The 21,371-nt window shown below is 34.5% G+C and overlaps 2 protein-coding genes and 1 long non-coding RNA gene across 4 annotated transcripts; 1 reads left to right on the top strand and 2 right to left on the bottom strand.

Annotated features, from left to right (window-relative positions):
• Positions 1-6,271: 6,271 nt before the first annotated feature.
• Positions 6,272-9,092, bottom strand: LOC130990435 (uncharacterized). Its single transcript, XM_057914668.1, has 5 exons — positions 9,000-9,092; positions 7,754-8,860; positions 6,727-7,674; positions 6,558-6,653; positions 6,272-6,400 (listed from the first exon to the last, which is right to left on the bottom strand). The coding sequence occupies exons 1-5, from the start codon at positions 9,090-9,092 to the stop codon at positions 6,272-6,274; spliced, it is 2,373 nt and encodes a 790-aa protein (XP_057770651.1).
• Positions 9,093-11,057: 1,965 nt separating this feature from the next.
• LOC130988361 (uncharacterized) lies at positions 11,058-12,573 on the top strand. Of its 2 annotated transcripts, none has more exons than XR_009090067.1 (4): positions 11,058-11,350; positions 11,468-11,592; positions 11,722-11,786; positions 11,877-12,573. It is a non-coding gene; the product is annotated as an uncharacterized LOC130988361 (long non-coding RNA). The 2 variants fall into 2 exon arrangements; XR_009090066.1 differs by having other exon boundaries at positions 11,063-11,350; positions 11,732-11,786.
• Positions 12,574-15,474: 2,901 nt separating this feature from the next.
• LOC130988360 (SPX domain-containing protein 1-like) lies at positions 15,475-17,516 on the bottom strand. Its single transcript, XM_057912185.1, has 3 exons — positions 17,004-17,516; positions 16,300-16,426; positions 15,475-16,054 (listed from the first exon to the last, which is right to left on the bottom strand). Exons 1-3 carry the CDS (start codon positions 17,301-17,303, stop codon positions 15,633-15,635), a joined length of 849 nt encoding a protein of 282 aa, XP_057768168.1. The 5' UTR covers positions 17,304-17,516; the 3' UTR covers positions 15,475-15,632.
• Positions 17,517-21,371: the final 3,855 nt, after the last annotated feature.

Raw genomic sequence — 21,371 nt, 5'->3', positions numbered from 1 at the left:
TTCGTGAATCCTTTCGTTTTTCTTATTCTTGAGACACATTTTCTCACCAATATCCATTTTCATTTCGTGCTTTCATAATCCTTTCTTGAAATTCACACTTAACTATTGATGCAACTACACAGCTTGATATTGTCTCCGGATGGTGAACAATTACTAAACCGAATAAGGCAATCACCAATCAGTACTTTATATTTAGTGGTGAAACATCTTATCTTAATTTCCAATTGATAGTACCATCATAATTCTTCACTAATTCGAATCGTCTCTGTTGTCTTACATTGAAATCTCTTTGCTAAAAAAAAAAAAAAACACTTCAAATTCTTGTCAGCTATAAGGACCTCACACTTAACTCCGTATAGATAGTATCTCCAAATTTCCAACACGTGCACAACCACAACGAGTTCTAAGTCATAAGTCAAGTAATTCAACTTTGGGGCTAATGAGACATAGTGCTCAAGTTCTCTGAAGTTTAAAACAAATACTTGCTTCCTTTGAACATTCCTATTGATGGAGCTTTTGATACTATAGCCGAAACAATCACCCTTCTAGTGTGAGGTTGTTGGCTCTGAGGCTGGGTTAGATCTTAAGTCTTATGTAATGCCCCGCTCTTTTAAATACATATTAGATTAAATATGTGCATTAGTTATAAAATTCTTTTAATTATTTATTGTGATTATTTTGTTCAGATAATATTATTTCAGCAAAAGTCTGTATAAGAGATACAGAGCTGCGATTTAATATTCAGTCATGAATGAAACCAATAATTAAATTTATTGGTTTAACTATACGTTTGAGACTTTGTTTTACCAGTTTATTGATTTAATCAATATTATTAGAAAATTTAGATTTATAACCGATTTTATAAATCGTGTTATTTAAATCAAATTGCTAGAATTATAACTTGAGATCATATGCATAATAATTTTATTATTTCGCGTTATATGTGTTAAGGTATTAAGTCGCGAATTAATTCCGACTTTCACGTATTAAATCTCAAGATTGAGGATTTAATTTATATAAATACGACAAGTATTTAATTAGCAGGAATTGGAAAATTATTACAGAAACGAATAAGAACTAGGAGAAACTAGATCACGGAAAATCAAAATCCTACTACACGTATGTCTCGATTTTTCATCCAACACATCAATTCCTACACTATTCCACCTTCTCCTTCAACGCAACATCATACTGCAACAAGTTTTTCAAGGTCTCAATATCTTCCATGCAATCCAAAAAGCCAAGATATGAGGAAAAGAAGATCACGAAAGAAACAAAATTTTCAAAGATGGCATGCTCAACCTTCCCCTCCAATTCAAGATTTCTGACTTCAAAGATTTGCAGATTTCTAGCAAATCTTTTTTTTCAAAAGTGTAGATTTGCAGCTGAAAATTTTCAAAGATGGCATGCTCAACCTTCCCCTTCCAACTCCCTACGCCAAAAATTCCATTATCATTACCCCAATTGTCGCATAAATTCATCTATAAATTCACTCGATTGATTCAGCTTCAAATCAAAAAAACTTCAATTATCATTTCAGTACTCATCACTCCCGCAAAAGCATTGTAGTGAAAACCTTAATTTCTTCATTGCAAGAGCTCAAGTGAGCTCCCTTCGCCGGACCGTTTATTCGCCGACCGGTCACTAGGCTCTGAACCGAGAACGTGTACTCGTTCCTCCATCTTCAGGCTACCAAACCCAACAATCGAAAGGCCGAAACCTTCTCTATATTTTCCCGACCAAAGGCCACAATATCCTTCGGAGGCCAACGTCGAATTCCCGACTTAGCCACCGGCCAACTTACGGCCTTCGTTTCTCACTATCCTTACGACGAAAAAGGATCGAGAAACCACCGTTGTGTAGCCTGATCTACCTCGCACGAGGAAGACTAAGTCGTAGACCTTCGCGGCTAAACACCATAGCGGAACGACGACCAGAAAAACCCCCGGCGAACAACTTCCATTAGTGCTCACTTGGACAAGGGTAAGTTGACGCCCTTATTTCGATGCATTCCCGTTTCTATTATATTATGGGAAATTTCTGGGGTATAGATGGGAGTGTGGTGAATATTTGTACAAAGTTTCATGTTATTTGAACTTCGTTTACTACCCTTTTAAAATTTGAGAAGTCTACTGCCCGTATCTGTTGAAACTGTCGTAAGGCAGATGATTAAGTTAACTATTTCAGTAACCATATGTTGATATTTAGCTCTCAAATTTTTATGGTATAAATTTATATGCGTTATCTATCTGCATATAAAATTTGAGGTCATTCCGGAAACGTTTGCTATTTTTCAAAGATCTGGACTTTCAGTTGGCAGAAACTGCCGAATCTGGTAGGCGATGGGAAAATCGCTATATCTCTTAAACTACTTGGAGTTTTTCAACATACTTTTTTTTCAATTAAACTAGACTCAAAGAGGTTTCTATTGATATAAAATTCGACTCCATACGAGTTCGGAGTAAAAGCAGTTTATTAGTTGAAGTTGAATCTATACAGTTTTGTTGAGATGGAAATGATTCAAAATAATTCCTATTAAGAATTTTAAAGTTTTATTGTTGATAAAATATCACTTTTAGTTTATAAATGAGCTATTGATGTGTATATATATATATATATATTGGTGATTGACATTATTAAATGGGGAAAAGGAAAACGTTTTATGTTTATAGAATTATTCTTTATTTATAATAGATAAATAAAAGAATAATATAAAATGGAATTTCCTACATCCTCAAAGGTACATGAAGTATTTTGATAAAGGAAGAACGATTGTATATGAGTTAGATATAGTCGTTTAAGGAAATATGGGTAGTTAGAGAAATGAGTGAATAGTGATTCACTGCATTTGTTGTTATCTTTTCTATTATTCACTCGAACACATGTTTTCGTGTTATTAAAGGTTCAAATAAACAAAAGCGCCTGAGTAACCTATCGCGCTAAGGAAAGAGAATCATTGTCTTAAGTAGCAAAACACTGCAATCAGGTGGGCATTACTTTTACTATACGTATATAGAGATCCCCTACGTATCGTAGGCCTCTTATACGAATGAATGCATGAGATGATCTAACTGTTAATTTCAGTTTCATATATATCAAATGAGTTTAAATGATACATTCAAGCAAGTTATTTCATGACAAAATCTTTGAGTTAAAGTTATTTCAAGTATTGTCTTGCCATAAAATGTTTCAATTTTAGTATGATATCTATCTGCTTTGGCTTTGCCAATGATGCAATCGAATTCGGGTCCTGAGCAGTTGATAGCTATCCTGCCAGGACTAGTGTACACCAGTGACCGTGAGTCATCTAGCGGGTTGGCCGGTCAAGTGACCGTGAGAGGTGGCCACCTCTCCGGCACACAGTTCCAGATATGATAGATTACAAGAGAACTTAGTCTGCAGACGAACTTTAAGAATCACAAATGAACTTAGTAAGCTTGGGCCTTTTAGCGAAAAACTCCCTTGCTGTACTGTTTATGATGGCATGACAATTTACAGTTTTGAAGCATGTATTTTTATACCTAGGCATACGTGCCCACTGAGTGCTTTTGTACTCAGCCCTGCATATGTTTTCTAAATGTGCAGGTTGAGCTGATGTGATGATGGTGCTGCAATGAGCGGAGTCTCCAGGGTTGTTAATAAATAGTTAACCTGTCTAGAATATGTCTTCATACATATGTCTAGCTACTTTCCGCTGCAAGATGTTGTTGATGTTATAGTATGTTATGTCATACTTTGAGTCTTAAGAGAATGGTTTCATATGATGTATAACTTGATTAATGATATTAATTAAGTTTTATGCTGTCTTTCATAGACTATTTTCAATTGAGTATTCATGAATAAAAATGACGAGTTTTTTTTAAGATGAGTAAGTGTTACGGCTATAAATGACGCCCCTTTTCTTCCCCTTCTTCTTTAACCCCATCCCTAGTCGTAGATCACTCGGCTTAACTATCCTTAGTTAGGGCGGGCTGTGACATTTTGTCTGTTTCATTGTCTTTCTCATGATTTTTTCTGCAAATCTACATCAACTGCCTTTATAACTGCAACATCAACAACAATTCGTTCTTTGGGCAGCTGAGTAGAGCCAAAGGCAGAGTCGCTCTTGTGGGAGCAAAGTCATTGATTATGATGTAGTTGAACTCGAGCACCTTGAAAATTAAAGATGAGAAGCTTTTGTGACCACCTCTTATAGTTGGTTCCATCGAGTGACTAGAGTGTAGAGAGGTCATGTAGCGATTTTGGAGTTACGACAACCATAAATTTCGCTTTCAAAATGTTGGAACAATAATTGTCTGCCACCTACTTGATAAAAGCCCAAACTCAAAATCAACAAATAGATGATGAGAAAACAAAGCCCATTATGTGATGCTACTGAAACTGCACCAACCCAATAAAAAAAATTAAAAAAAAAAAAGCTCAAGAATTATTGCGGTGTGGTATGGAGGCCACTGTCCTAAAAGCAAAATTCGGCGAAAACGGAGTGCTAGTCCTACAAGACGATTCAAAGGTTTATGCAGTTACCACCTAAAATTTGCACTCAAACTTCTGATGGTTCAGAGTTTATCGGAACAAGAGCTTAGCCGAAAAGAAAACTGAAAAAGAAGATGGAGAAGAAGAAGAGAATATATCAATCGAATTTTGTTCTCTCTAACAAGAACCAAAGCACCAAAACAAATAAAGAGTCACAACTGCAATCTCAGAAAAATCGAAAACAATCACGCATGTTTCCAACGTTCCCCTCAATTGAAAAACGACTAGTCTAACTATTTTAATATAATTAGGGTAATCCACATGATTAATGGGCTCCAAAACAAACTCAGTCCATAACAATCCAATTAATTGGGCCAATACGAAAAAAAATCTAGATCAATACAAAAAAAGAAGAGAAAAAATACAAAATTTGTTTCACATTTCCAACAGATGTTACTTTGACAATATTTGATATGATTATATTAAGGGTTAATAGTCGCTAAATCCATGAGGAATTTTCATTTTCTGGTATTTATCATGACCCTAAAATTTGGCTGCTAAACCAATCAATTTATAATTTAATCTGATTTTTTCCATAAATTAAAAGTTAGTCCAAATTGAAACTGGCGTGGACGTCGGAAGTGCCAGCGTGTATTAACCGGCGTCCTTACTAAACGACGTCACTTTAAAGTAGAAAATACGACGTCGTTTCACTCAAATTAACTTTAAAATGCCCCTTCTTCTGTTATGAAATTGGGGTTTACGCTCAAATTAACTTACAAAAAAGATTCTTCACAGATTGCGCAGGCTTTCGAGGGAGACCAAGGTTCATGGATAGCGATTTACACTCGTCGTCTGGTACTTAGTATTTACCTGAAATTTCTCGACTTTGCAACCACAAAGTTGCTGCAGTGATGCGAACATCACACTCAGAGAAGAATCCTGAACGAAGATATTGCGTTTGTCGTCGTCGAGGGGTGAGATTTAGAATAATTTGACTTGATGTTATTCAATTTCTTTATTTCCTACTGTAAATTCCTGTATTTTGTTTGTTTATGTAGCAGTTGAAGGAAGATTGCGGGTTCTGGGAATGGATAGATCCCGAATTAACCCCACACTACAAGATGTGTTTTTTTGAAGATTAAGAATGAAAGAGATAAAGCATAGAGGCTACTTGACAATCAAGGTTTGGAATTAAAATTTTTGAATGAAGATACACAACAAAACGATGAAGACAGTCAAGTGAAGATGTTGAAGAAGTCACTAGATGCTAGCATTAAATGTATGGAAATGATGATTAGAATGATGTGTGTGGTGTTGTTTCTTGGTGCACTGAACATCTTGTTTTGGTAGGATTGTTGGAGTTTGAATGTTTTGGTGTTGTTGCATTTTGTTGTAATATTGGAACTTCTTATGCATCTATAAAATGAGAGTGCTTCGTATGTTGTTGTAGTTTGTTCATATATCCTAACAAATGTGTCAATAAACATGATAGCAAATAATCAATAATTTCAATGCAACAATTTATAAGGCAAAACATGGAATCATTTCATATCATAATGAGAAGGTTTTGTTACAAACAAAAGATGGGAAATAACATGAGTTTGAGAACACAAAAATGACATGAGTCATTTCTCACTGTTTGAGAACACAAACATCCACCAAGCCAAAAATATAATTAAGATGACAAACATGAGTATCTAAGTTCTCATACATCCACCAAGCCAAAAAACATAAAAACCCCTTCAAATGGTCAGTCTGCATTCCTGCTCTCTTGAGTAGGCTGCCCTTGAATGACTCAACTATCTTGTGCAGGCTCATCTCCCTCATTAGCTTTAGATGATGAAGCCTTTGCCTTTGTTTTCCTTGGTGGTCTGTATGCTTTAAATGCATTTTGCACGTCCGTAACCTTCCTTGAGGCAGGCATCTACACACCAAGAAAGGCTATTAGCAACCTCAAATATCAAGTCACATACACCAAAAGATAGCTATATACTTACATGCATGTAGGTGTTTCCAGTTCATTCGTTGATGTATACACCAGCACCACTCCTAGCCATCATTTTCTATTGGGCAACAATTGCCCTCTGCTCTGGTGTCATTTTAGCTCTTCCCACAAGCCTGCTTTGACCATCTGTTGTCTCAATGGTAGGAGCAGGATTCTTCCTCGGTCTACACCTCTATATGAAAGAAAATTACAAGTGTTTTTAGCAGTTAATTAGCAATAATAAGTAGATTTAGCATAAGTATTACCTTCCTAGCAGGTGGCAATATCATTGTTTCATTCTGACAAGTGTTTATATTGTGCCCCTCTTGACCATAGTGCCAACATGTTGTTCCTTCACCCATCCTCCTTAATTTATTGGGATTTTTTAGATCCCCCTCATTTGGATCCCTTTTCATGTTCTTTTTGGGTCTCCCTGCATTCTTTGGAATTGTAGGTGGTTTGATAGAAGGATCTGTTACCTCGGGCCAATACTTTTCAGATGTTATAGGCTCCAAACCAAACTCATATGCCCCCAAATATCTACCAACCGAATAGTAATCATGGACATAATTCGAGGGGTCTTCATTCATGTACATGATTGTAGAACAATCATGTTTGCATGGAATGCATGTAAGATCCCAAAGCCTACAAGAATAGGTCATATCCCTCACTGACACAACATATTGTTTCCCATTTATAACAACCTCAAATTTGTTACCTAATGTAGGGAGTGAAGCACAGTTGTTTGAACTCACCTTAACAACCTCCAGTTTTTTCAAAATCAGTGGACAAATCCTACTTGTGACAGTAGACATCTCATCCTTCTTCTTAACCTGCCTAACCATCAATGATTTTCTTATTTCTTCACACATGTGGATTATGTGCTTCCCTTTAGCCTTAAGAATATAACCGTGAAAGGTTTCACTAATGTTATTATCAATTATATCACTCACAGGATCAATTAATATAAAAGCTTTACAAAACCTAGACACATCCCTTGAAATGAAGTCTTGATAAGCATCAAAACTTTCCTTCTTAATCTCAAGCACAACAGCCTTGTAGTCCTCAAGTTGAATGCACCTCACAGTGGTCCAAAGGAGGTTCTTTAGAGTGGCCCCTTTGTGTCCATTCTTCTTCCAGTTCATATACACATGCTTTGCGCAATTTCTGTGCTCAGCCCTAGGTGCAAGGTTGTGTACTGCATTCTCCAGACCCTATAAAGCAAACATAAGTTCAAATGTTATTACATGACATTAGAACTAAAATAACATATTAAGATAAGCAATGCATTACCTTCTGCTGGTCTGATATAAATGTCCAGCCAGCCCCATGTGTTATCTCCAAATCTTTAAACAAATGTTTGAGGAACCATCTCCAACAAACCTCATTTTCAATCTCCACACATGCCCATGCTATTAAGAACATTTTGTTGTTCCCGTCCTTCCTTACTGCATCTAACAATATTTCCCCTAAATATGTCTTTAAGAAGCACCCATCTAGACTTACAATCGGTCTACAACTTTTCTTAAACCCTTTTATCAGTGGACTATGACCCAAGTAAAGACCCCTAAAGACATTATCTTCTGAAATCAGTAGCTCAAATGTCCCTTCGTTATCCACTCTTTTAAGCTCGGCCAAGTACTTAGTAAGTGAAGCATAATGTTCCTCCAACGTGCCTCTAACAAGCTCTCTTGCAATGTTTCCCGCTTTGTATAATCTGTCTTTGGGTACGCTGACCTTAAACATACGCATAATGTCACCCTTTAACTCTTTTACAGACCAGTTCATGTTCGCTCTAAATATTTCCAAGTACCTATTTGCTATCCACTCGGATGTCAACAGTTTATTAGATAAGGCTGTAGGGCAAGTATGTACACCAACGTAGGTCTTCACCTTAAATGATTTATCTTCCCTCACAATGCTTGCACACACTCTCCACTTATAGCCCTCCACACATACAGCCTCACACTGCACAACACTCACCCTCTTGAAGTGAATAAATTTCTCATTTTCTATAGCCCAAGTTCTAAGTGCCTTCCTACACTGGTATCCACTCTCAAACCGCATCCCCAACTCAATCTTAAGGTCTTTGTGTCTACATTTAGGATCATAGACAATCCTAGGCCTTTTGATTTTTACAGGCTCACCCTCTTCTTCAGTGTTAGAAGTGTATACCTCACCATCACTCTCAGCATATTCAGATAAAGCTTCTTCATCACCTTCTTTTTCATTAGGCATTACATAATTTTCTATATAATCAAACATTTCATCATCATTCAGGTTAGCATTAGCTTCTACACTATCATCATCATCTGAATTCCCCAGCACCTCATCACTACCATCTGCTTCATCCTTATCCTCTGGATTCCCATCACTCTCATCACTACCATATGCTACATCCTTACCCTCTCATCACTCTCATCACTACTCAGTTTATTCTCATCAACCTCCTCCCTGACATCTGCCTCACTCAATCACTCTACCACACATTTACCCTTGTAATCAATAGCTTGTGATTTACTACCCTTACCGGGAGTACCTCTGTTAATTTTTCTACCACAGTTTTACTACCCTCAACTGGAGTTCCTGTAGACTTTCTTCCCACATTAACAAAGACATGCAAAGATCTCATATTAAATGATAAAAAAGTTAACATATCCATAACCTCCTTAGCACTTTTTATTATCATAAATGAATTTTTGTTAGGAATTTGGTAATGCAATTTTTCCCAACTTACGAACCCTGATTTCTCCACTAGTTCTACAAGGTCAAAGTACCCAAATCTGTCGGGGTCTAAGTCATAGTACCCATCGAATTTATCATCTTAATTTAAATCCACTGAAAACACGATGATGTACAAATACAACAAACCTATCACTGCACAGCAAAATCGCAAATAAGAGAGGTCAGTTGACTGCTTAACCCAAAAACCCTAATGGTAATCGTGATTAGCATTACAAAAATCATGTTATACTGTTAAGAAAACATTAAAAATCTGAAAGAATGTGCTCAGTTGATTTTTTATTCGCACACAGTCACGAAAGTACAAAAAAAGTTAAACCTAAGGGGACCTACCTGCTCCCCATCAGCCACAAAGGTTTACACCACCACATCTTCCTTCCTCGTGTTGCCCTTGTCGCACAGTGAAGCAATTCTTGGATCAATCAACGAAATCACACTTTGCCTTTTGTTTAGTAGTGATAATAAGGTTTATCTGCAGAAAAAGTGAAGAACTTGAATGTGACTTGTTGTTTCTTACTCTTCAAACCATTTATAATATTCTAATTAAGATTTGGAGGGAGATTAGTCAGCAACGAAATGGTGTCGTTTCATTCTGATAAAGCAAAAAAAAAACAAGTTTTACTTATATAATTACACGTCAGAATCGATTTTGCCACATAGCAAACACGTCAGTTTCAATCACTGGAGCTTCTCACTGCAGGAAAAATAAGATTAAATTATATATCGATAAATTTAGCAACCAAATTTTAGGGTCATGATAAATACCAGAAAATGGAAATTCCTCATGAATTTAGCGGCTATTAACTCTTTATATTAATCAATACCACATCGAGTAGTGCAACATCATTGAACTACATAAGTACATACAATCTGTACAAGTTATGTCTTCTCCATCTGCTGCAACATCCAAGGATGAAAACTAACTATCAAATCATCTGGTGCCAAGCTAGAATAAGAGGGTGTTTGGCTAAGCTCATAAGCTCTTCAAAACAGCTTATAGTGTTTGGCAAAATAAACTCTTAAAGAGCTTATAAGCTCCCCAAAAAATAAGTTCATCTACTCGAACTTATTTTTTTAAAATTTTATATGCAACAATCATTTTTCAAATATTTTTCAACTATAATTTATTATTTTCATCATAAATCATTCAAGTTCATTTCTCTTCGATTTTCTCTCTCTAACAAAAAAATTATTTCTCTAGCTTATAAGCTCAATTATCCAAACACTTTGACAACTTATAAGCTCTTAAGGAACTGCAACTTATAAGCTTGTGAAATATCTTATAAGCTATTAGAGTTTATAAGCTCTTTAAAATAAACTTAATCAAACGCCCTCTAAATCTAACACCAATGCTATGCAAAAATAAAAAATAAAAAATGTGCGCGGTGTAATATGGTGAAACATGTGTAGCTATGACTGGTTTATTTCAAACGTAGAATGTGATTGTTTAGCTGGAGGATCAAAGGGAATTTCTTAAAGATCTTCAGTGCAAAAGTCTCCACTAACAAATTGAGGAAAAGAATGAACCACCCTTTTCACAACTTTCATGTACTTATATGTCAGAGTGCTATTCTTCCCTCATTTTATTTTAAGATGCTTGTGTACTCTAAGGCCATCCACTATGGTGCTACCCATAGTGGATTCCACATGTGTGCCACCTCATCTACTATCTCATTTTTCAACTACTCCATATTTTCTTCACTATAGCACTACCTCACTTTTAATTATTCATGGACCCCACTATCATTATTACTTTACCACCATACATATATATATATATATATATATAGGGTCTGTCTCCATTGAGAAGACGTCCCTATAGTTAGAATAAAGAAGGAATTTCGTCCATTGATTAATTGAATAAGAACGGTCGAGATCTGTTCTGTTTCTATGAAATTTAAATTAATAAAAAAGGATGAAATTGGTTTTCCTGTTCGTTAAGGCTAATTCCGTCCATTTTTTCAACGCAGATTCGGGGGATATCAGATATCCCTGATTATTCTCGGTTTCCATAATCAAATTGGATCCTCCTTGATTGCAATGAATTGTATTTACCTCTTCCACGTTCAGAAATTAGAGATTCAAAGAACACTCTCAAAACAAAAGAAAAGGTGGCGCCGATCGCATTCTGCAGTTTGATTTCATAGGGTAATTTTTCATTTGGTTTTCTTAGCTTGATTTGTATTTGTGTGTTTTTTCGTTGAATATTCATTGTCGACGCATACCATATACGAGATTTTAAGTTTTTCTCACGGTTAATCCCAGTTTTTCACGCATACCATATTCAATTCGCACATCCCGAAAATCTGTTGCATCTCTCGATCCTTCGAACGTCGCATTTGTTCGAACAACGAAGAAAGCTTCAGATCGGGACGAAGCTTTAGATTTTGGTACTAACTTTCGTTCGTTTCGTTCATTTTGGATTTTGAATTTCACGAAAATTTATTTATTTTGCTCCAATGTTTTGTGGTTCTCTCGTGGAATTTGAATTCATTGTGTTGTTGTTTCACTTTGCGGAGATTGGCGTAGCGTGACTAGGGGTGGTGATGGGAAAAATGTGAAGTGGGTGGATGTGTACAAGAAGGTTGGGGATTTCACGACCTACGATTTTCAGCTTCGTTGTGAAGAATTTAAGTCTATTTATTATTGGTGATTTGTATTTGATTTTATGCAGAAAGAACCAGAGGAGTGGTGTGATATCAAAGCCCCTTTACCTTGCAAATAAGAAGTCTGTTAGTGAAAATCCACGCCTGAATTTTTATGTTATGTTGAAATCAATGTGCTTGCTGGATCTGAACAGGTAAGATGTTGGTTTCTGAGTTTTAGTTGATATGTTTTTCGATTTTGGGGATTTTAATTGAATAGGGTTTAGGATTGTGGAAATTTATTGATTGATTAGGGATGTTCATTGTTTTTTGTGTTTATGTTCGTCAATTTATGCTTCGTAAATGATATTTTTATGTGTGTGTTCCATATACATGTTTCTTCTGTTCATGTTTTTCGTGTTTATGTTCAACAATATATGCTTTGTAAATGTTAATTTCATGTCAATGTTCCAAATTATTTATGTTCATGGTTTTTTATGTTTATGTTCGTAAATTTATGCTATTTGAATGTTAAATTCATTTATATGTTGAGTATTTATGTTCCATATTATTTATGTTCATGTTTTTTTATGTTTATGTTCGTAAATATATGTTTTGTTAATGTTAATTTAATTTTTATGTTGCATATTATTTTCCATATAGTTTACGTGTTTCTGTTCATGATTTATGTGTTTTGCAATTATGTGTTCATGCAATTAAAGCATTAGATGTAATGTAATTATGAACTAGTTAAATGTTATAATGAAAAATTCGTCTGATTTGTTAGGGTATTCTTTATACAAGTATATTCACAAATTGTGTGTATGTGCATTGACGAGATTTTTTTATTGACTTACAGGTACAAGCAGAAAAAAGGGTAAAGGGAGTTTTAAAATAAGTGTAATTTTTTTGTCAAATTATTTTTTTGTCAAATTATTTTTTGTCGAATGAAATACAATTTTATCAAATTCGTCTAAGGATTGTTATAATGATATTATAGGATTTATATATTAGAATACGCATATATCCGGACAAAACAGAAAAATTGTGTGTATACAACTACAATAAAAAAAATTACGAACATGATTATAAATTTTCTGAACAAGTGTTGCTAAAGTAACGAACATAGGTCATGACTGCTATTACTAGATTAAAATCTATGGTAGAACAAAATATCATAATTAGTGAACAATACAAAATAACGGTACATTTCATTATATCTATTTTACTATATAGTATGGTACGAAAAAAGGCACAATTGTTTCATTGCATGCATATACAACTACAATAAAAATTAATTATGAACATGATTTCATTTATAAAAAATTGCGAATATGATTATAAAATTTCTGAACATGTGTTGCTAAAGTAACGAACATAGGTCATGACTGCTATTACTGGATTAAATTCTATGGTAAAATTAATTACAAACATGATTATAAACTTTCTGAACATGTGCTGCTAAAGTAACGAACATAGGTCATGACTGCTATTACATAAAAATAGATTTACCCATATGCAAAATGTAATTTTTTGTTCATAATTTTTCTACTATTATAAACTCTGTTTTTTTTTTGTTATTTTTCTACTATACATAAAATGTAATTAGGTTGAAAATGTTGAATAGAAAATGATATAGGTAAATTTTATGAATTATTACATTAAATATCTGGTGATGGAAATATGTATAATAAAATTGTTGTTTGAAAATAATATCATACATAAAAACACGCATGAAATGTGCCAAATATAGATAGATTTGATTTAGCTTAATTATAGTAAATGACGGTTAGATAGTCTAATAATTTTACAATTGTAACCTTTCTATTAATCAAAAACTCATGAAATCAGAGTGTTGAGGGCCGTTAGATGGCAATTAGTAAAAGGCTAGGATTGCTTCTCACTTCTCAAAATATTTAGGCTTCTCAATTGAACCTCTCCTTATATATATATATATATATATATATATATATAGGGAATGGATCAATAAAGAATGCTAAATGTAGAAGGAAACAACGAAGGCTGAATAACTCAATATATTTACTGAATAAATCACGCGAGCGCACGAACGAAAAATGTATGTGTTTATTCAGTAAAATAACTATTCGTGCGGTCGCGTTATTTATTCGGTAAATTTATTGACTTATTCAGAACGAAATATAGTTACTTCTTCATAGATCCCAACCCTATATATATATATATATATATATATATATATATATATATATATATATATATATATATATATATATATATATATTGTGTATTTAATTTTGTATTATATCTTATTTTAATAAAATTAATATGATTATATGATTAAATTAATTTATTTAAATAATATAATTTAATTTTGAAATTAATATGATTATATGAGTAAATTAATTTATTTGAATGATAACATAGAATTTTAAAATTAATATAATTATGCTAACAAAAATTAAAATTCAAACGCACATTTTATTGAAAATTAATTGCTTACAACACAACTAAAATTAAAAACACAAATACACACAACATCTTAATTTAAATATCAAATGATGACAAACTCAAAAAAAATTAATTATGACACTAATCATCGCCGAATCGCGCTCACACGTGCTCAACCAGATCGGATCGAAGTTGGTGATGTATTGTTTTGTCACGTACTCTAGCACCCCTTCTGAGGTACTCGTTGAATCCTCCTACCGAACCACGATTTATTTCCCCTGCAATATTGTTGCTCGACGTGCTTGGTTCGTCTTCAATCCATTGGCTTGCCATTTCCCCTTCATCTTCAATTATCATATTATGTAAAATAATGCAAGCATACATAATGTTAGTGATGTTTTCTTTATACCAGAGGCGACTCGGACCTCTAATCATTGCCCAACGAGCTTGGAGAACCCCAAATGCACGTTCTACATCCTTCTTCGCAGCTTCTTGCATTTCCTTGAACTTCCTTCTTTTTGGATCTTGAGGATGTTGGAAGCTCTTGACAAAAGTTGCCCACTCAGGATATATACCGTCTATTAAGTAGTATCCATGGGCATATTGCGTGCCATTTACTGTGGCCGTTTGAGAATTGAAACGTTACAATTGAGTAGCTGCGTACCATCACATCAAATATTGTTTCTGCTTCGTATCATCACATCAAATGTAGATGAAAAGATATGTCCATCTCTGACAAATTTATTTGTTTGATTGAAAAGAGTTGGAAAATGGAAGGGAAACAAATAGGAAAAGGATGGGGAAAATGAAAAAAAAATTAAAAAAAAAGAAAGAAAGAAAATGGACGAAATGGAGAGAAAGAGGTGGGCCAGGCCGTGTGCGGCAATTCCAGGCGCACAGCGGGCGCGTGCAATGCACGCGCTCCAGCTGTGCGCGAATTGGGCGACTCTTCCACAAACGCGCGTGTTTTCTTTTGCCTTGGGGGCCCACGCCTGAACTGCTACCAAGGTAGCAAATTTGCTACCTTCTCCATTATGCTACCCCCAAAAAAATCGGCCACTATGGTTCTCTTCCATCCATGTCAACAACTACCCATTTTTTTTGAACCATAGTGGATGGCCTAAAAACAGAGACCAATTTCTCCTTTTTCCCATAAAATGTAGACAGATCTAAATTCAAAAATCCCCAAATAGGTCGTCAACCTGATCCACAACAGGGTATTATTGTATCTTTCACATTGAGAATAATTACATATATATGTTTGAAGTAAGTCGATCAAAAGCCTCGATATAGTATTAAAGTATTTTACATCATTGTCAGTATAGATTACATGCAAATCAAATGCACGAGTTAAGTGAACACAAAAAAGAAAAAAACAAGATCATAGATATCAAGTTACATAATATATAGGAGCAGCACTACTTAGCAACTTGTTCGAGAACAGGAATTTTGTTCCAAGGTTCCTCTAATCCACTAATCTGGAGTGGTGGCAATGAAAATGCACTAACAGTAGAACTCCCGCTACGAATTTCTTTTAAAACTCGTAACGCAGCCAACGTACTCTTCATATGCAGGCTCTTCATGTATTCTATCTGTGCAATCTCCTTACGTCCCTTGATCACACCCTCATCGGGTGCATAGCTTGTAGAGGACTCGTCCCTGTCCACAGCCTCAACCACGGGGAGGGGGAACATTTCATTGAGCATATTCTCACACTCCTTCACGAGCTTGTAAAGAAGGTCAGTCATGAAGAATGGCTGCTGCAAAACGTTTTGAATGAAAGGCAGGCGAAGGAGAGCGCCAGTTCTTTTGTCGTACTTCTTCAAAATCTTAACCAATCCTGTTCAATATAACTGGAAACATCAGCCAACAGCGATAATACTAAATCTTGAGCACAAAATTCAATGCTAGAATTATACAAAAGCAGCAAAAAGCTAGGAACAACATCAAAGTTCAAATCAGATTGGTAGATTCTACAATAACAAGACAGATAAATACACAGCATTGTTTGAACGATACAATGGATCTTCTGCGTACAATTGAGCATTAATGGAAGAAAAAGGTCTCAAGAATCCAAGATTTTACCGGTGTAGTTAAGAGCACTGTAATTCTCCAACAAAACCATCTCTCCATGGAAGTCGACAATTTCTTTCCGGATCTTAATCATCTCATCTTTCCTATCCTTGGCCTTTGCCACACTATCACGCAGTTCCTGCACACCAAAAGTTAAGTTATTACTAGTTTCAAAATAGTTAATGCAGTCAAGAAATACCAGAGCTAAAGAATTGTTGGTTTGTTTCAATACAAGTAGAACAACTAAAATCAGCAACAGAAGTATTGCATAAGTATCAACGCATTCAGCTCGACTCGCAGACAAATTCGATCAACTGAAAGGCAAAGGCCAATAAGGCACGCATCAAGCCAGTAAAAGCCTTCATTGCAAGGCATCAAAGGGCCAAAATCAGAATGTAATGTACAATCATCAGTGGCACGTATATGGCATAAGAGCGATTGAAACTAATTAATTGGGGATTGTTAAATTGATCATGATATGATTTCCGGTTCGTTTAAGGATTTAACAGAAAATAGTTAAAATTGATCTTACAATTACTACTATTTCGTCACTTTGCTTAGCATTACATATTTACATTCATGAATCATTATCGCCGAACAAAAACAAAAAAATGGCAACAAAATTGAAAAATAGGGCAACGGAAAAAGGCAACGTCGTAGGCCCAATAATTCAACTATAAACGAAGATGAACAGGAATAATCGGAGAATAAAGTACCTTTAATCGGATGATGTACTCCTCCTCCTTCTCAACGAAGAAGGCATTAAACTTGTCGAGCTCATCCTCCAAAAGCTTGAGGAAATCCGCCTCCTCCTCCGTCATGGCATCCCCCTCTCGGCCGCTCTCCTCCATCCTCCGCCTCTTCTGAGGCCTCTCCTCCCCGGCGCCTGCTCCGGCCGGCGGATTCGGCTCGATCAGCTTGAGCCGCTTCTTGAGCTCCTTGTACGACAAAAACTTGTCCCTCCACTCCGGCAACGTCTCCTCAATTTGGTTGCTCAAACTCTTGCCAAACTTCATCTTCCAAAATGAAAACAAATCAAGAATTTTCCAAAATGTGGGATTCCTCCGGCTATATGTTAATGCAAGTATATATATGTGGCGCGGTAATGTATAATGGTGTGATATTTTATGCGAAGACAAGGAAATAGGAAAAGGGGGAAATGGGAAGGGCTGATATATAACGCAACTAAATGGAGGAGGAGAGAGAATATGCGGAGGGTAGAGTTGGGAATATTCTTTTGTCCGAAGAGGATATCTTGGTTTTATTCCCTCCACAGGGACGGCGACGTTTTGTGTTTCTTATTCCCGCCTTTTTCTCATAGGAGGCCACGTGTCCACCTCAGACTGCAGTCGCTACGGAGCTGAGTGATTAACTAACTCTAACTCATAATTAATTGTTAATTCATTATTAGAACTCTAACACAAAGGACAAAGAAATATGAACCGTTTATCGATTTTGTTATTTTAATTTCTCAAACGTTGAATTTTTAAATGGAAAGCAAATTCTTTCTTACTATGGCCTCTACTGAGACTGTTCTGAAATGCAACTGATCAACCTCGTTTTATAATAATACATATCAATTAATTTATAAGATTATTTTGTCTGGCGTTATATTTAATCAATATTCTAAGTATTAAAATTCTTACCAGAAGTAATAAGAAAGATAGGACAAATCAATGGCTACTTCGTATGGGAAATCGCGTCTATCTTATTTTTATTTTGAAAATAGCCAAATGAGTATTAAGTAAAAAAAGAGTTAAGATACAAATAAAGAAAATAAAAGTCATATGTCTGTTATCATAAACATATTTACATTTTATTTTTCTCCTAGGTTTAGCTTAAAAGTGGACAGCAGTGATTAGAAATGTAAGATAAACAGGCCGCTCGATTTTGTTGATAAAATATATAAAATTAAATGGTTGATATTCATATAAAACATATTGTCTCCATCTACGTGTACTTCAAATAAATTGAAGGCAATTATATTGATAAAAAAAACTTATCCAAAACATCAATCTTAACATTCAAAAATATAAAAATCATTACTTGTAATTACTAATAACCTATCGTTTTTTTCACTTTCAAAACTCATGAGTTTCATTGGAAGTATTTAATATCTCATACTAGATTATATAATTAGTTCTTGACAATAAAATTAAGAGAAATCAACATTTTCAACAGTTGGATATCTAGTCTAGTGTTTTCATTATTTGATTTAAATAAAACAATAGTAATATTTATATAAATATAAGGACTCAAAAACTTTCTGAAAGTATTTAATAGTAATATTTATATAAACAAACAATTTGGATAGACCTCAACTCAATGGAGTATAATATAAAGCTAACTTTAAAAGAAACGGCGCTAATCACAGAGCTTTAAATTTATCAGCTTCGGCTCAAGCCGAGCCAAATGACTTAATATGCTTTAACTGCCATCCTAACTCTATTCTCCTTTTTCCTCTTTTGGTTTTAATATTTAAGAGTATGTAATTATGTAAGAAAGAATAAAGGCACATGCCATGGAATATGCGGAAATTTTCGACTTTTATAAGGGACTGAAATGACAAATATAGACAATTTAATAGCAACGCCAAAAATATTTTAATATTTGATGAGAAAGAGCAATATTGTATGACCGTGACTTTCGAAAAAGAGGAGATTCGAATCTAAGCGTAGGATATGCCCAAAATGGGAAAATTCAATCACCCATGCCATGACCCGCAATGAATTCACTCACGTGGCAATTGTTAATACTTTAAATTTTTATTTTTAAAAATCATTTCAAAATGAAAGAAAAAAATAATACTAGTTTCGTCGTCCACCGAATCACGATAAATGTGATTTTTTTTTTCATATGTTCACAATAAGCGTGATCTTTTTATTTTAAGACATATATCATCATACTTTATCTCATTCATACACAATATTTACAAAAAAACATATCTTACAAATCATTTACTCCCTCCGCCCCTGAAATAACTTCCTCTTTTTTCTTTTTTGGGACGTCCCTCAAAGAACTTCATCTTTCTTTCTTTCCATTTTTGAACAACTACCCCACCACTAATAATACTTTATTTATTCTTATTTTTCATTTTGCACCACTCTCAATACTAATTATAACACATTTTCAAAACTTCCAATAATAATTATAATATTTTTTTCCCACTATCAAATACACTTTACAACGTTTCCTTAAAATCTGTGTCGTCCCCAAAGATGAAACTATTTCAGGGACGGACGGAGTATTTATTACCTAACAAATTAATTCAGTGAGAAATTTATTCACTTTATATTCATTTTTCAGTATTTCTGAAAACCTGTGTCGAATTAATTCGATGGGAAAGCATGCTCACACACAAGAGATAAAAAAAACGCCATAAGATATTAAAGTTGAAATGGAGATAGTTAAAGCTTATCAGTTTTATTAGGAAATGAGCTAGAATAGGAAATAGGCAATAGCATTGTAGCTGCAAACATTTTTGTATTCACTTCAAACTTGAACTTTACAATGCAAGACTCAGTTGCATTTTATAGCAATTTATCGATTGTTCTAGATCATCTAATGAAATCCTATACAACTAGCTAAAGTGTACAAACTGAGGAACATAAATGCAATGCTAACGTGCTATCATATACAATCAAAATATCATAACAAACATGTACTCTCACGAGTGAACTAGAGTGGGCATATTCAGAGTTCAGATTCCTTGCTTCAAGTAATCTTCAGTCTCTCTTGGCATACACCGTGGATTATAATGTTGAGGTGGAATGTCTTCATGGAGGACTGATTGGGCGTATTTATACGCATTTATTTGGGGGATGTTAGTATGATTTTTTGTGCTTAATTTGAGTTAAATATCATCTTTTGGAATAAATTAAAGCCTTATGTGAATTGTGATTGTATTTGGTAGGTTTTGAAGAAAAGACTCTCTATTGAGAAGAGTTTTGAGTGGTGAAGCTGTGTGAAAAGAAAGTTCTAGCTGGACGTAGTCTGAATCAAAGGAATTATAATTGAAGGCTAAATCGGCGAGGATAAGAAGAAGTTGGGCAACTTTTGACGTTTGTGAAGTCTTTAGTTGTAATGGCTGACTTGATTTGTTGGCTTATACGCCATTTTTTTCCTATTAGTATATTAGATTAGATTAGTTTATTCTATTAGTTTGGGCCCATGCGCCACTTTAAGTTGTTGTAATTAGACTAGTTTGTTTTTTGGACTTTACGTCATTTTTTAGTTGCCTAAATAGACTAGGTTAGTATTATTTTAATTTCCTTAGTCATATATATATGTGAAGTCAGCTGCAATCAGACATGACATATCATAATTCACGCCAATCTTGAGAGAGCAGATTGGACGCAAGTTTGGAGACTTCAATTCAAGTTTTATTTCTTTCATCATTCTTTGCAATTTATTCTTTTTATTTATTTGTTTTATTTGATTATGTTTTCTAGCTAAATTCGTTTATTCCGGCATCGATTAGGGAAGCACTAGCGAAATTATTCTTTGAGATCTAATTGTTCTTATACTTTATTTTATGCTTGCATCTGCGATTCTCCATGTTTAATGATATTAATTGTTTTAATCCATTAGATAGTTGCAAATATTTATTGGGTTAGAATTAATTATATAGCCAATTGAACCGGCCATCCGTAATTGTGGTTTAGGTTTGATTAGTGGTAAATTGACACATCAGGGTCAAAGGAAAAGCAGTCTTAATTTAATAATCCTGCGTCAGAGTTTATTGGTTTTTGAATCGGGTTTTTCTAGATATTAATGCTATCGGCTCATTAAACCTATAGAGCGTCTCTTACGGTTGTCAGTCGATTAGGGTAGTAATTAGTGAAGCGTCTTCCTGGTTACCTAATAATTAAGGAGAAATAAGATCACGTCAGAAGCGTCTTCGGTGGTTATAACTGGTTTGTTTGCATAATTTAAAGTTATTTTTGCATCGATGATCGGAATAATTGAGCTAGGGTGGACTTAATTGATTGCTGGAATTCTTTTATTAATTGTTGGAATTTTTATTCATCTTTTAGTTAATTGGAAAAAATTGGTTTATTCGGATTTTATTTATTTAATTTTAA

This window comes from Salvia miltiorrhiza, chromosome 6 (assembly GCF_028751815.1).
Source record: "Salvia miltiorrhiza cultivar Shanhuang (shh) chromosome 6, IMPLAD_Smil_shh, whole genome shotgun sequence".
Taxonomy (NCBI): domain Eukaryota; kingdom Viridiplantae; phylum Streptophyta; class Magnoliopsida; order Lamiales; family Lamiaceae; genus Salvia; species Salvia miltiorrhiza.
Note: the sequence above shows the minus strand (reverse complement) of the source record. Positions and strands in the feature narration are given on the sequence as shown.

Coding starts and splice junctions, on each gene's coding strand:
- LOC130988360 (XM_057912185.1), bottom strand. CDS start 17,303: ATGAAGTTTGGCAAGAGTTTGAGCAACCAAATTGAGGAGACGTTGCCG. Junction 16,427..17,003: donor AGTACATCATCCGATTAAAG/GTACTTTATTCT, acceptor TTTGGTGTGCAG/GAACTGCGTGATAGTGTGGC. Junction 16,055..16,299: donor CAGTGCTCTTAACTACACCG/GTAAAATCTTGG, acceptor TATATTGAACAG/GATTGGTTAAGATTTTGAAG.
- LOC130990435 (XM_057914668.1), bottom strand. CDS start 9,092: ATGAGATCTTTGCATGTCTTTGTTAATGTGGGAAGAAAGTCTACAGGA. Junction 8,861..8,999: donor TGGTAGAAAAATTAACAGAG/GTACTCCCGGTA, acceptor TGAGAGGGTAAG/GATGTAGCATATGGTAGTGA. Junction 6,401..6,557: donor AAATGACACCAGAGCAGAGG/GCAATTGTTGCC, acceptor CTTGGTGTGTAG/ATGCCTGCCTCAAGGAAGGT.